This window comes from Corylus avellana, chromosome 3, assembly GCF_965113065.1.
Source record: "Corylus avellana chromosome 3, dhCorAvel1.hap1.2, whole genome shotgun sequence".
In the NCBI taxonomy this organism is placed as follows: domain Eukaryota; kingdom Viridiplantae; phylum Streptophyta; class Magnoliopsida; order Fagales; family Betulaceae; genus Corylus; species Corylus avellana.
The window spans coordinates 8,813,670-8,830,440 of NC_142492.1; the positions used below are offsets into that span (position 1 = coordinate 8,813,670).

General features: G+C 35.3%; 1 protein-coding gene across 1 annotated transcript; it reads left to right on the forward strand.

Annotated features, from left to right (window-relative positions):
• The first annotated feature begins 12,104 nt into the window (after positions 1 to 12,104).
• Positions 12,105 to 13,650, forward strand: LOC132175367 (Putative AT-hook DNA-binding family protein). The gene has a single exon (XM_059587299.2). The coding sequence runs from the start codon at positions 12,521 to 12,523 to the stop codon at positions 13,412 to 13,414; it is 894 nt and encodes a 297-aa protein (XP_059443282.1). The 5' UTR covers positions 12,105 to 12,520; the 3' UTR covers positions 13,415 to 13,650.
• Positions 13,651 to 16,771: the final 3,121 nt, after the last annotated feature.

The following is a 16,771-nucleotide window of genomic DNA, read 5'->3' on the forward strand; positions in this document are numbered from 1 at the left end:
ACTGCGAATCAAGGGAGATGTTGAAAAAAATATGAGGAACATAACAAAGAAAGCATTTTTTTAATATATATATATATATTTTCCATCGAGCTTGTTAAATTATGATTTATCTTAAAAATTAAAACTCATGACATGTTAAATCATCCGTTATCTCATTTAAACGATAAATTTAATTAATATTTTAACAAATTAAGCTTAACAAATAAATGGATTTTTAAATACAACATGCATTCATCAATCATAGGCAGCATGTACATCACAAAAGGGAGGGCTATATTCATATTTTGTTGTAAAGGTAGAGGCACCTGACCTAGCTAGTTTCTCTCCATGTCCACTTTGCAATGAAAAGAAAGCTAGATTCAGCACTACTATAGATGTAAAGTGGAAGTGGCACTGAGTGAGAGATGAGGCCAAGTGCTAGCAGGTGGGAAGCTTTATCTCTAGCTATTTGTCAAGTGGCCCATATGAGCATGTTATGACGTTTTAGTTATGATGATGATTACGGAATAAAAAAGTACTGCAGAAGAGCAACTTATATATGATTAGTTGGTCACCATATAACGGAAAAAGATAGGGATCATTAATGCCCATTCATGATTTACTTAGTTACCATCATTGTTCAATGATCGATGCATTCAAAATTATATATATATATATATATATATATATATATATATATATATATATATATTTCAAAGTAAAGAGAAGCTTAATTTGCTGTGTTAATATAGTGATCGCACATCGCTAGCTACGTACGGGGAGGATCTGCAAGGAAGTTTGCCAAGTCAGTTTTGGTGCGGTAAGAGGGAATTTTAGCAGTGTAATGATATGGTCAATTAGGCATACCTGAACGAATATCCTCCTACTCCTTTTATAGGCTTTGGATCCTCGCACTTCCTTCTAGGGTTTCAGAAATTCTCGCCAGTAGTCGATTACTGATGTAGAGATTCCTTTCCCAAGTTTGTTAGGAGAGTGCATGGTGTGAGTTGGCTGTATTCTAGTGAGAGAGCACCAGAGTCCTTGACAAGGCCTTTGTGCTTTAGTCGTGGAATCAAATGTGTTCCTCTTCACTTTGTCCAGACAATGATTGATTGATTGATGACAGTAGAAATTAATAGACAACTTTCCATGTCGATTTCGAAAAATAAAAGACTCAGAATTGTCTTCATTAGAATTTCTAACACGACACACACAATAACGATAGTGCATATAAATTAATAAAAACGACGTTTAATTTGGACCATTCAGGAGATGTCTAATTTTATACATTACATTACAATCAATACGAGTATTATGTCCATTAATCGCATGTTGCTTAAAACATCTCAAATATTTATCATGTTAGGGTTTTTTTTGGGGAAATAGTTCGCGTACACTCTACTCCTTCCGCTATGCTCCACTCATATGACCCTTTATATTAAAGTCTCTGATATTTTTTTTATTTGGGATATGAGTCATCATCGGCACGAAACCTTAATGACAACGTAAAAGAAAATACCATATTGATCATTTACGCAATGCAGTATACATAAAAATTTAACTTAGACTCCGTTACGCAATACAGTGTGCACAAAAATTTAACTTGGACGTATAATATTTATAATAAATGTTTTGACACTATCTTAAGTGAATACCTCTATCTGAGCCAATGGATTAGATTGAACTCTACCATCCAAGTGTTTTTTTTTTTTTTTTTTTAATCTATAAAAAGAGTATAATGATAATAATGATGGAAATGATAACTTATTATCCTATCCATTAATGATTACAAGCTGGTGCAGAATCCAACAATTAATGGGATTATGTTGATCCAATTTAATACATAAAAATTCGATGAATCTCTTCCACTAGGTATGTGTCCCAATAATTGGTTTTTGCCACAAGTAGTTTTAAGTTAGTGAGGTTACTATATGTACGAACTATGGGTTCTAGAAGATGATCGAGTTAGATTCTAAGTCTGTGATATTACTTCAGCTTTGTAAAATATTTATGGAATGCTTATATGGTATATAACATTACTCGTAAACGAATAACAAAGACTTTCAATTCTACTATAATTCATGCAAAATCAAATCCAAAGCAAACATGGGTGTATATATTTTAACCGGTAACCATTATCTTAAGAGTATTGTTGTTAGGGGTATTACAGTTTTTACTAAAAAATCACTCATAAACTGATCGACGTGATAGTTTATGTGACACTTACTAAGTCAAGCACTAAAATGTGAAGCCATGTAATAGTCCACATAACATTTATTGTATTTACAATAAATGTAAATACAATGTATCAACCACTAAAATGTAAATTGCTATATAGTAGTCCATGTGATACTCATTTTCATAAAAAGTATTACTTAAATTTGTGAATGAATTATAATAAAAATTATAATATTTAGAAGAAAAATTACTTCATGGATTGAAAAACACCATACCCACACCCACACACCAGACAATAACATATCATTATCACAATCAAGCCCATTCACCAAAACTTACACAGTCCACAAGTCAAATAATTATCTGAGCCTATATATTTGTGCCAGGCCCATATTGCTCAAACTACAAGCAAAATAATTATCTGAGCTTGAAAGAGTATATATATATATGTAAGAATTTAATGAAAAACCTCAACAAAACCTAAGGACCCCTAAGGCTTATATTTGTGTGAACCTATAGCATGGGTTTGGTTTGTTGATTATGATTTAGGTATATGTAATGTGTTATAAATCTTATTACTATCGAACTCATAAATTGCAATTCTAGAATAATATGATGCTATTGACATGAAGTGTGTGTACTCTTTAATTTACTTAATTGTTGGCAGAGGGATTCAATATTCCTCTATTGGTCTTTGCCAAAAATCAATTAGGATTTATTGTGCAAGAAAGAATGATCCAAATCGCCATTAATTAAATGACTTTTTCCCTAGGCATCAATATGATATTGTTGTTGCTTGTGAAATAAAACATTTATTTCTTGAACCCTATTGGTTTTGATTTATATGACTCAAAAGTACTGTGGATATCATTATTTACAAAAGAAAGAATGTTTTATATTATCATATCTGTATTTACCTTATTAAATAACTCATCTCAAGCATAATTCTTGGTCCAGCACAGATTGACAACTAAGGACTAGAAAGAACTATCGGGTAATCTTTCCTATATATATATATATATATATATATATATATATATATATATATATTGTTGTCTTTATTCTTATCTTGTAGGCTTTGTTCCTATGGATTGATCTCTAGTTAAAATATTATTCCCCTAGATATCATGATCTTTTAGGCTTTTCAAATGGCTATTATATTTTAAAGATTATTTAAAAAAAAAAAAAAAATCTTGATATCAGTTTTCTTGCAATATTTATTCATCCGTACACTTTTGATGAAGACAATAGTGTCTAGCAGGCCACAACTAATTGGATCAAATATTAATGCAATATTATATAAGTGAAACATATTTTACTTTTGAAACTTTGTCGAAGGGCTGATTTATTTTGCTCTTAGTATGCGTACGTATCACAACTTGGATCAAGTGTTAGAGGTTATTTTTAAGACTAGTCTTATGATTAAATAAATTAAAGGTATAAAGAATAAAGTATGAAATTTTACTCAAGATGTTGGGTGGTCTTGGGCATCTCTCAACCCCAAAAGGTAGCTCTATCAAGAGGTGAGACTTTTTTTCACATTTATAAACTGACTACCAGCCCATTACACAACCGATGTGGAATAATCTTAATAATCTTACCCTCACACATCGAGTCCTAGGTCGGAGCAGAGACAATTCGTTTCTCTCTTGGACTGTTGGACCGAGACTTGTTGGTTGAACCTGTGCTATAATACCCGTGTTAGATGGTCTTGGGCTTCTCTCAAACCCAAAACTTAGCTTAAAGGTGAGGCTTTTCCTCACATTTATAAATTGACCATCAACTCCTTTCACAATTGATGTGGGACAACCCCAATAATCTCTCCCTTACACATTGGGCATTGGGTTGGACCAGAGACAATCCATTTTTCTCATAGAATGTTGGGTTGAGACTTGTTGATTGAACCTAGGCTTTGATAGCCGTGTTGAGTGGTCTTAGACTTCTTTCGACCTCAAAAGCTAGCTAGCTCAAGAAGTAAGGCTTTCCATCATACTTATAAATTGACTACCAGCCCCTTCCGCAACCGATGTGGGATAATCCCAACACATGATATATAACCTAATTTGATCGGGGATTATGTGTTCAAAACTTAGTGTTGAGCCCATGCTCAATGTGCCCAAATCGAATGGGTTAGTCCTTCGCTACCCAAAGTTGAGCAGGGTGGTGCGCTCAACAAACTTAAGTCGTATGAAGTTCATATGCGGCGCCCTAGTTAAGCAAGGTCGCATACTTGACTCTTTTGGTTGAATGAGGGATGACATTTAAGAAATCCAATCCGACAGTAAATCATTCGAAGCCTTATTTGAGCTGGATGGTTTGCTCGATCATTTTAGCTGAATGTGAGAGAACATTCAACACCCTTAGGTTGAAGAAGGTAGAAAGTTCAGCACTGGTTAAGGAAAAGATTAGTTCAGTAACAATATGTGTTATGTTGTATTTACCACATGTTTCACTATGGTAAGTAAGGAAAGTCTCTCATTTTCGTTACACGCATGAATTGCCAATCTTCCTAGAAATCATATTTTTATCTCATAACTATTTTACAATGCTGACGTGACAATCTCAACTAAACATTGGACTTTTTAATTTTTTGGACTGATTAAAGAGTTGGTTGGAACTCTCACATTAGTATTGTGAGATAATTATGGAATAAGAATATGGTTTCTAGCAATACTCTCCTTTTAATGATCAGTAGAGCTTAATATGTGAAATTTCAAAGAATAATGCTACTCTTCACTTATTTATTATACCCAGTTGACATGATGTGTTTTAATTAGCTTCTAATATTAGCCACTTCAAAAAAAACCTACTTAAAACATGACAAAGTCAACTGGTGTGAAATGCGTGTAATATATAAGTGCGAAGAGTAGCATTACTCAATTTCAAACTTATCACCAGAGCTTTGCTGTAAGAGAATAACTTCAATCAGGTTGTGATGTAAACTGGGTATTTTGCACAATCGAATATGAAATAGACACCTAAGCTTAAAACACCAAAAAATAATATGACTCTTAACACCAAATTATTTTTCTTTTCTTGACAAAATACCCATTGATAAAACCACCGGGCCCACCGTCTCTTGATACAAAAACAACTTATTATCACTTATCTCAAAAACCTAAATATTAGAAAGGGTAAAATGATGATCTAATTATTATTAATTATATATGTCTTAAATGAGGATCTTGACATCTAACCTTCAACGTGGAAGGGGATCTTTGACACAATGCTAGAAAACTGGGATAATGTTTATATTGATGGAGGTCATGAAGCGATGACCAGAAAGATTCCAAATGATAAGCTGCAATTAATCACGCGGATTTCCAGGTTTGTCGTTTCCTTAAGTCTCTAAAAACAACTCCAATAATCTGTGCATCACAATTAATTAACTCACATGTGAAATCCTTTTTAGTCTTCCCTTAACCACTGGTATGCAACAGTCTTCATATATCCGCAAATATAGGGTTGCATGTGGGTGCCCTAAGCAGATTTTAGGTCATGTGGGTGCCTTTCACATGGGACTTTATATATATATATATATATATATATATATATATATATATATATATATATATATATATATATTTTCCCATTTTTTAATTAATTAACTCTCTCCCCACTCTCTCCCCTCCATCTTATTTAGCCCTCCATGGACTTGCAATTCATACATTTTTATTTGTTTATATGGAGATGGTGACAAGTTGATTTGTTTATGACAGCCACTAGTTTAAGATGTCTTAAACTATGATTAAGTCGTCAACATTGAAGTTGTGACACTTTCTAAGTTCTCGCCTCAGGAAGGGGGGACTGGAAGTGGCCAGGGCTCCCCCCCCAAATGATAAGAATAAATTTTTTTTAAGGTAAAAATATTTTTTTATGGTTAAGAGTTTTTTTTTTTTTTAATGGGCCCCTACCAGCTAAAATTTTTAGCCATGGCTCCCGCTTGTCCATTTTTAGAGTTGGCTCCATCCCTGCGTACACACACATCTTCTTTTACTAAGGGATCGTGATTCCCTTCAATTAGATCATAGGTTGGAACCTATCTGTTCCGAATAGATAAGCCCTGCACCTTATGTTGACCAAGTAGGCAGAACAACTCTCTGATCAAATTGATGGGTATACATAGTGAATCATATGGTGCATGTTCTACATCCACATAATTAATGGTGGTCCTGTCTTAACTACAACTTTGATTCTCGTAAGGGCAGCAAACTTCATGCTTACCCTTTTAATATTAGGAGCCCGTGAAGTGATATTATAGCTAGCTCTAGGACTTTGGAGCATGAAAAGCTGGTTTTATTTATAACTGTGCATTGAAAAGCGACAAGCTGTAAACCCATATCCATTCTCGTGAACTTGAAATTAAGCCTTTCATATTGTAATGCTAGCTAGTTGACATATATAGCAGGGACACCAAGTATAGCTAGCCTTTAGATTCAAGTCATTTATGGGTGTTTAATGCTTGTAGAGAAGAGATATCAATGTTACCCCAACGTGTGGCATTCTAGATCAAAGGAAGATTTCTGTTCATCTCTGACCAGGATTAATAGCCCCATGCCTAGATCTTCTTCTTCTTCTTTTTTATTTTATTTTATTTATTTATTTATTTTTACTTTTTTAGGAAGTTATCTTATCCTTGTTGGTCATGGTCAATAAAGTGAGATTATTAGTTAAAAGGCGTTAAATATCACTTATTTTAAAAGTTTAATTAAGCTGATAGGAAATGATGAATTTAATTATTTAATTAATAATTTAACATTCCGGCCCTTTCATGTGTAGAATCAAACAATAATGAGTATTTTAATTAAAACTCATCAGAACTTCAGCTCCAGTGTCATGATAAATCACCATTTATTTTAAAAGTTTAAACTGATGAAAAATTGTGAATTTAGTGTAAGATAATGTGATGTAGGAAAACTAAAAAAAAGGAAACTTTGTTATCAAATTCATGTAGGATTAAGTGATGTCCCATATATATTTGATCAAAAAGAAAGAAAGAAAGTGATGTCCCATATGTGAGACTTAACTTTGTATGCTTTTTAGGGCCTTATTTGAGGTGATATCCCAACATATGTTTAGGCCTTATAGAGTATATATATCCAATTGTGCTACCCCGGCCTTAAAGGCTAACTCCCTGAATAGTTTCAGTCATAGATATCTAGTCGAAAAGAGGGGAGTTGTTGATTGTAAGATAAAATGTGATGGAAAATCAGCATTATGTTATAGTCTGTGAGAGGGAAGTCAATATAATATGAGGGACCTTATACAAGATATTAATGGTTGCCCACAAGTACAATAATCTTAGAGCTAAAATCTCTTCCCCTATAAAGGGAGATAGTGACATATGTTCTTGTCATTGATTGTTTAATCAATGTGCCCTACATGAGCTCCTCATGGATTTGTCCATAGTTAAGACTTTTGGTAGCACATCATTTTCCTTGCTCAAAAATCAGTTTCAATGTCAACACAGATAAGATTCAGACTAGCGTTGCAATGACTAGGGCTGGGCAAAAACCTGCCCAACCCGCAGACCCGACCCTAACTGCCCCGCCCGGTACAGGTTTAGTGTTTATTTTCGCGGGTTCGGGTTGGAAATATCCAACCCGTGCGGGGCGGGGCGGGGTGGGTTTCGGGTTTACTAATATTTTTATGCGGGTACCCGCCCTGACCCGCACTTAAGTTCATAAAACACAAAGAAAACCCAAGAGACCCTCAGACCTATTCGTTTATGCCCTTTCACTTTCACCCAGCAGTGAGCACTCAATTGACTCAAGTTCTCAACACAGTTGCACCGCACGGAGTGAGAGATCGAGAGGCGAGAGTGAGAGATCCAGAGGCGAGACCCAAGAAATCGTTTAACCCGCGCGGATCTGAATCAGAAAATGAAGAAAATGAAGGAGAAATCGTTCAACTCGCGTGGATTTGAATCAGAAAATGAAGGAGAAATCGATTAACCCGCGCCGATCTTGAAGAAAAGAAGAAATCCCAAACCCACAAGGTGTAGGGCGGGTGGGAACCCGGATACCCGCCCCGACCCTACCCGTGCCTAGCCCTAGCCAGGACCACGTCATGCAATGCTTAAGTACCATATGGCATACTAAGTTGCTCTGATACCATTTATAACGATCTAAGCAAAGTGCTAACTATATCTGTATCATCACTTCAAAATTAAGGACTAGCTAGTCAAGTTGTAGTTTGACCTCCTTAGAATCACTTGTAAAACTTAGTTTTACCTAGTAAGTAGCCAATGTAAAATTTAACACTCATGAGCTCTTTTATAATCCACCAACTTTGTGTAGGCTAAACATTTTCCCAATGTAGAACTGAGGTTTAGAAGGTCAGTCGACTCGGTCATAATCTTCTCTATCAATTATCAGTTCGTATTGGAAATTTGTAAGGCGGTCAGCTTGAAGAAGGCTAAGATAGCAAATAATAAAGAATGATTAGGAGAGCAAAAGTTGCTTATGTTTGGCAGCAAGCAATAATAGGGCTTATCTAATCTCAGCATATTCGTATCTATTGTGTTAAAGGTATCATGTTCTTGCTATATATTCCAGAACATGGTTATGACCCAATACACTCTAATATTTTAAATATTAATTAAATTATTAAATTCATTATTTCTATTATTTTTTATTAATTTAAGCTTTTAGGATAATGATGATTAATTAGCACAATAATTTTTTTTTTTTTTTTTTTTTTTTTTTTTTTTTTCAATATAGGGGAAGGGAAAAGGGGCAATTAATTAATTAACTCAATTGTTGTTTATTCAACCAATCTTCTATATTCTCGAGGACAAGCATTAATAATCCCAAGATGTAGCAAAATGAAAGATAAAAGTTTTTTTTTTTTTTTTCCTTTAAATTTTGTGTATATATATATAAGATTAGTAGATAGGAACTCCATTGTATTAAAATGAAAGATCACCAAAAAAAAAAAAAAAAGGTTTTGGTTAACAAGAAAAGTAGTTTCCACGTGGGGTAAATGAATCTATATGCAGCTGGCTCATATGATCTACCTCCATTGATGAGGATAAGAGTTAAGAGTTGGATGATGAAGAAAACATAGATAGATGGATTAGGAATAGGATTAGGATGTAATTAGAGAGATGGGGGTCCACCATGAGATCGATGAGAGAGACCGACAAAGAGCATCTTTTAATGCATGGGTATGCGGCCTGTGCTGCTCATGCGAGCGTCTTTGCTTCAGTTTCAGTATCCTCAGCGAACTCTCCGGCGCTCGTGCTGGCTGTGTATGTGTGTGTGTGCGTGTGTTTGTGTGTCAGCGCCTCCCACGCGTCTTTTCTCTCTCACTCCCACGCCCCCAACACTCTGGATTATGCGGTCAAACCATGCCTTCCACCAACCTTACACCCTGTATGTTCCAATATTCCAACCCCTACTCTTTCAAATGGGGATTAGCTAGTTTTTAGAAATGCTATTTAGTAAATTATTATATGACTGCTGCCATAAGACTGAGATGATATGAGCTAGCTGCCATTGTCATGGGGTTTGAGTAATTTCAAGGAAAGTTTTTGGTTACTGATCATTAGGTTTGAGGCAGATTGCTTCTTTTAATATATATATATATATATATATATATATATATATATATATATATATATATAGCAACTTGCAGTTGCACTTGCCCTTCCCCTTGTTGCTCAATAAGATTTAGGTAGAAAGAAGCTTTCATATGTATAGCTGATCACTCAATTAGGTATATATTCCATTTCATCGCCTGCTTGTGTTTACAATGTATGGTTAGATAAACCAAGGTGAGCTAGAATCTTTGGGCGAAGTAAACAAGAAGATCTTGATCGGTATGATCAGCTGAACTTGTTCAATAATTTATTAATCAACCCCATTTTACACTGCTCATGGATGCTTTTCTTATTCACTGCCTTGCAACACAACCGAGGGGACAAGAAATGTGCTAGTCTAAACATAAATGGGTATGTTTATTAGCGTGTTTTGAGACCTGTTTTTTTTTTTTTTTTTTTTAGTTTGAAAATGTATTATGATTATAGATGGCAATTCGTGTTTCCCTGTTGAGATTGAGCCTGGTGAGGTTAATAATAACTTAACTCATTTAATTAAACGGATCAAATTCTAACCCTAACATGTTAATTTCGTGTTGGATTTATGTATTTTTTCATTTTAAGTTGTTTGGTAATGTATTAATTATCTTTAAAAAAAAAAAAAAAAAAAACACAGAAAACAAAAACAAAGACAGAGATGGGCAACACTTGTTAGATAAGCTGCCAACTTTATTTGAGGGGTTGTTTTCAGTTAACTGTTTGTTTTAGAGGAAATTAACAAAAAAAAAAAAGTGAGAGATTTTTGGTCCCATTATGGGCTAGAATGGCCCGTTGGGAGATATTAAAACCAGAGGAAGTCAGTGAGGGAGAGATTCGTCTCTTCTGTTTGGTCTGTTCTGATATACCATTGGTGTAGACAAATGGCCATCGACTTATAACTCTTATCTAAAGAGGGGCAAACCGAGTAAAAGATGAGATGGGGGGGGGGGGGGGGTGGGGGGTCGTGGGGAGGAGCTCAGTGGAATAGACCCGAAAATAGAGGGGGAAAAGACACGTATCATGCTTACACAAGCATGTGGACCCTTCACGTTAAGGTTTAGACTATAGAGATAAAGATGGAATTTTCGGACCCTTGTGGTAACATGTGGGTCATACAGATTTGAACTACACCCCATCTCTCTTTTGTTATTACAGCTAGGGCAGTCCAATTTTAATGGGCCAGTTATTGTTTCATTTAAATTATGTTTCCCATGGTGTTGCTGCCAAAGTGCCTTGAAAACAAGGGACAAGATTCTCTTCATTTCGGATCCGGATTTTCAAAATTTTCTTATTTGAATGGCTAGTAACTTAGACAACAAATATTAGAGAGTTTTTATGGAGTCTCCATGCTCAAACAAATAGGTGAACTATTCGAAATCTGTTTGGGTACGTAGATTGACGGCTCCCATATATATAAGAGCTCTTTCATATTTGCTGCATGCAGATTGGTAGTAAAATTGGTAGAATATTGGAGATGAGATAATTCATGATCAAGATTTAATGTTGTGTAAATGATGTCACACCGGCCATTTAATTTTTTTTGAATACCGTGCCAACAAATTTATAACGTAACATCATCTACATCGTTAGATACAACAATATTAAATCCTGATCGTAAAATAGCTCATTTCTATTTCACTTGAAATTGAAAGAATCTTATTCTAAAAAGAAGACTTCGGCCTACCTTCCCTCAAAAAAAAAAAAAAAAAAAAAAAATTACAAAGAACTTTCTGTGCAAAAATTACATGTGGAAATCAAGTGAAGTCTGGAAGACTGCACGAAAATATGTCCAGTAAATTATTTTACTCAAGGTAAACTCGAGAGATATCACCATGAAAACTTCCTCTACTGCTTGCCTCTGCATTAACATTTTTGGCAATCAATGTGCACGATGCCTAAGAACAATAGAGAGAGTGGTCCTAAGGTTTCAGCTAGTGATCAGAGTTTCAAGATAATTTCAAAGTTAGAAAAATTACTTCCAACAGTTGGTCCTAATAAGGTTTCACAAATGCAAGATTATTCATTTGTGATCTTGTAACTAATTAAGCCTTTTAAAGGCTTAGTTAAAGGCATCTTTATATATGTCAATCACTTCAAACACGTAAGGTCAACGAAATGAGGTTTATGAGGTGAGAGAGTGATTTAGAGATTAAAGGTTAAGAGGAAAACATATATATATATATATATATATATATATATATAAAATAGTAATTTTATTGTGTGAGGATATATATAGGGAAGAAGGAGAGAACGTGGAGTGCTGGAAGAAACAAGTGAGAGGGAGAGGTGGGGACCCATCCACCGCCCATAAGCGAGCAGCCTTACCGAAACCAAACCCATCTCTGATTATTTTGTCAGTCTAGCTAACCCTAACCCAACACTATCCCCTAGAAGAAGAGAGAAACCCAAACCCCCCCTCCTAACCTATCCTTTTCCTCTTCACTCCTCCCAAACTCTCAACAACAACAGCTTCTCCCTAAAAGATGGTAACTTGTTCAGCTGAGAATTGGGTGGATGACACCATAAATCCACTCATTCTCTCCTTTCTCTTCAAGGGCTATTCTGATTGATTATTAGCTCATTAAACTAGATAAAGCAACAAGAAAGCAAGAAAAGGGAGACACCCAGAAGTCTTGTTATTGTTTATTCCCCACTTTTTTTTCTTTTTTTTTTTCTTTTTCAAAATTACACAAGCTTTACTCCTTCTTTGTCTTTCCATTAATTTCTTGGGCTTCTGTCTGTGCAAGAAAGTTTGAGGGTTTTTGACAAGGTCAAACAAGTAATATGGATCATGGCCATTCTCTTCCCCCTCCTTTCCACACAAGAGATCTCCATCTACACCACCACCAACAGCAGCAGCAGCAATTTCACCACCAACAACAGCAGAATTCAGAAGATGAGCAAAGCGGCAGCAGCGGCCTTAACCGCCCCCAGAAGCGCGATCGCGATGAAAACAACAGCAGCAGCAACAACGAAGGCAACGAGCTCGTCATGGGCTCCGGCGGGGAAGGAGAGATCACTAGAAGACCTCGCGGAAGGCCGGCCGGATCCAAGAACAAGCCGAAGCCGCCGATCATCATCACCCGCGACAGCGCCAATGCTCTTCGCACCCATGTGATGGAAATTGGTGATGGGTGTGATATCGTTGAGAGTGTTGCTAACTTTGCCAGAAGACGCCAGAGAGGTGTGTGCATAATGAGTGGAACAGGCACAGTCACTAATGTCACTCTCCGGCAGCCGGCCACGCCCGGTGCAATCGTGACTCTACACGGCCGATTCGAGATCTTATCTCTCGCCGGATCCTTCTTACCGCCACCAGCACCACCAGCCGCGACTGGCTTGACTATATACTTAGCAGGTGGACAAGGCCAGGTGGTCGGGGGAAGCGTGGTCGGGACCCTAATTGCAGCCGGCCCGGTTGTGATCATGGCAGCCTCGTTTAGCAACGCCGCATATGAAAGGCTTCCGCTAGAAGAGGAGGAGACGCAGCTGCCAATGCAACCGGGCACAATTGGGTCCCCGGGTGCGGTCAGTCAACAACAGCAACAACAGCAGCAACAGCAACAACTCTTGGGAGACGCAAATGCGCCTCTATTTCATGGCCTACCTCCTAATCTTCTCAACTCTATTCAATTGCCAGCTGAGGCATACTGGAATACTGGTCGCCCGCCATACTGACAAACATCATGGGAAGGCCGTACCAGGTTTCTCACTTGCAACGTTTGTAGCTAGGAAAGTTTGGTTGTTAAGCATTTGTCTTGTTAGTTTTTTCTTTTCTTTTTCCTTTTTTTTTTTGGTTTCGAGTTTGATGATTAGATGGATGTGTTTACACGTTGATTGACGGGCTGTGTAAATTCATGGATTATTGGAGTGAGTTTGATGGTATTCAAATAACAGCTTATTCACTAGCTTGTTCCCCCATATTCAAACAAATTCTCTAGTACTAGGGCCGGGAGTATTATTTTATGCAGCAATATTTAGCAAAGAAAAGATAAAAACGGATAATTATATCACAATTATTATGGTTGTTGTTTGTGGGAAGATGGTGATAAGAACAGAGGAGCTAGGGGGTCACCATTAAAGCTAGCGACGGTTTCAATGGGGATGGCATTGGCAAAGTGTTTACGAGATCAAGGAAATGAGGTATGGGCTTTAGACTCTTTGTACATGTATTCATTTCTTTCTCTCTTTCTAGAGAGTTGTGATGAGGGGCTTCTGATCATATATATACGGGGACATGGAAATATTTGGGGTGATGGTTTACACGTGCACTGCTCTGATCAAGCTCCTTTTCGAGGCATATTACACCTCCTACACTCCCATTAAAAAGGCAACAACAACCATCACACCAAAGTTCTCTCTACCCTTATATATACCCTCCCTCGGGAAAAGACTTTCTTTGAGAGAATAAGGTTCAAAGAAATTGATACCTTCTCTTAAACACATTGCTTTGCTTCCAAAAACTTGGCCTCACAAACTTCTCCATCCTTCTTGCCGTTACGGTTCTAAATGTTCTACATGTATATATAACTTTTTGGCCCTCGAACCCTTCTTAATTACAGCCAATTCTTAAGGATGAGTTGTAACTCATGAAGTTTCTATTAACTGTGCTCAACTTTTTCTTCTGTAGCACATTGAAGTCTCTCTAACTTTTTCTTAATATATCTTGAACTCAAAAAGTCTCCTTCTACTGTAAAAGTGGGGAATTTTTTGAGTTGCCAACCTCTTCTTTGTTGTTAGCTTAGAGCATATAGTTGATTGGTTTCTCTCAAAATTTTATATTGTTTTACTTGAGGTTGGCATCTTAAATTGGGGAAGGAATAGGCCCATTCACTTTTGAATTTTTGTTATATTGTTTTTGCTTTGGTTAGGATTCTTAATAGCCCACTTTTTGAGCTTCATTACATTATTTTAGTTTGGTTTGGAATCTTAAGATCAGCTCGGGAACAAGAAATCTATTCTTAGTTCCAAGCTAGTACAACTTATTTTGATTTGGGTAAGGCTAGAAACTACACTTTTATCTCACCTAGCCCTTATTTATTTATTTGTTTTAACAAATGCTGATTAACAGTGCCACATCATCATAGTGAAATAGTTATATGATAAAAGTAAAGGCTAGCAAGTTAGGGTCGAGGGCTTTGATGTTAAATAATTAAATAGGTCATGTAACATAAAGTGACTGGCTTATAAAGATAGTCATCAGTGCTAAGTCCTACATTGCCTAGTTACTAGAAATTGAGTTTTATAAGAAATCATAAGGAAGCTTCAAATTGACTAGTCATTTTGGAGTAATGGCAGAAATGTGGTTTGCACTTTTCCTTGGATCATTAGAGGTCAAGTTAGGGTTGACCTATATAGTCTTATAATCATGCATCAATATAACCGAAACCCAACACGCGATATTTAGGGTAGATAATGTTTTACACGATCTGTAAACCTGATACGAAATTAGTGGGTTATGGTTGAGGGTTTGGATCTGTTTAATTAAATCAATTAGGTTAGGATTAACCTATATAGCCTTATACACATGCCTCGATATGATCATAACTCAACATATGAACATGCATGAATTGTCACCCCAAAATAAAAGAATGGTTTTTAGTATTACTCTTTTGGTTTTGACCTATTTTTAGCAAGTTTTATGAAAGTGCAACCTCCAAACTTGTGCAAGAAAAAATATCGGGCTACTACAACTTTTACTATAACTAGCTTATAACCAGCGCTATGCGCGGGATTGTTAATTATAATTTAATTTTAAAATTTAAACACATCATTCTTCATTATAAGTTAAAAAGACGTATAAAAATATATCTCACATCTTTAAATAAAAATAAATAAATCTTTATTCCTTTAAGTATATATGATTTAAAATGAATAGTATATATAAAAAAAAAAATTAGCAAGAAGAATACATAGATTATGATATAGTTAACGCAATTAATGACATGTGGATTATATTGAAATATAATTGACGCTAATTAATGACCGGTTATATATATATATATATATATATATGACTCTTTTTTTTTTAGAATCCTAAACGTATTAATATACATATTAAATTGACTAAACCTATTAATACATAATAATTTGATTTATATTATTTGTTTTCGTATTTGATTCGGACATTAATAATACTTAATTTATTGAACAATTTATATATAGAAAACTCTTGAAATATAATTAATGCAATTCATGACGCTAATTAATGACCTTTTTTTTTATGAAAAAACCGGTTCACTCTTAAAAAAACTGATTAAAAAATTATGCCTTAAAAAATCGGTTTAGCCTTTAAAAAAAATAGGTTCACGCCACATGTCGCAATTCTAAAATACCTCTAAAGAGTGATTTGGTATATATATATATGATATGATTCCTTACAAACTTATATGATAATCCATTTTTTATAGAAATACATGTTACATATATTGGAACAGTTTAGTGGCGGCTAAAAGTAGTAACCATGTGAATTGCCATTAAACTACCGTGTTAGTTTATAAACATAATAAGTATCATGTAAACTACATTTTATAGTAGCTAACCCAATACGTGTCTAATGAACTATTACGTTAATTTGTAAGAAATTTGTAGTAAATATTGTAGTACCCATATCGGCCCTCCTATTAATTACATAGGTATCATTTTTGACTTTCATTATATATTTTTCTATCTTGAAAACAGAACACATGGATTAATTGCATGTATTATAACTTGGCTTTTCCATTTGATTAACAATATTATACGATCCCTATATGAATAGTTACCGTCCTTTGCCCTACGATGTTTGTACTTGAAATCCAAGACCCTAATTTCTTTCGTTAATCAAATGTGAAATAGACAAAATTAGTATGATCGGATAGAGTAGAGAGAGACTTTTCTATATTTATTTTATGATAAGGACATATAGAAGGTACAGACGCCATAATAGCTCATTGACTGATTGCAATAATGCATGAAATTTAGTTTTTTAATTTACTTTTAGTTTTTGGGTTTTGGAGGGATATTATAATTTTCACTATTAATTTTTTTTTACAG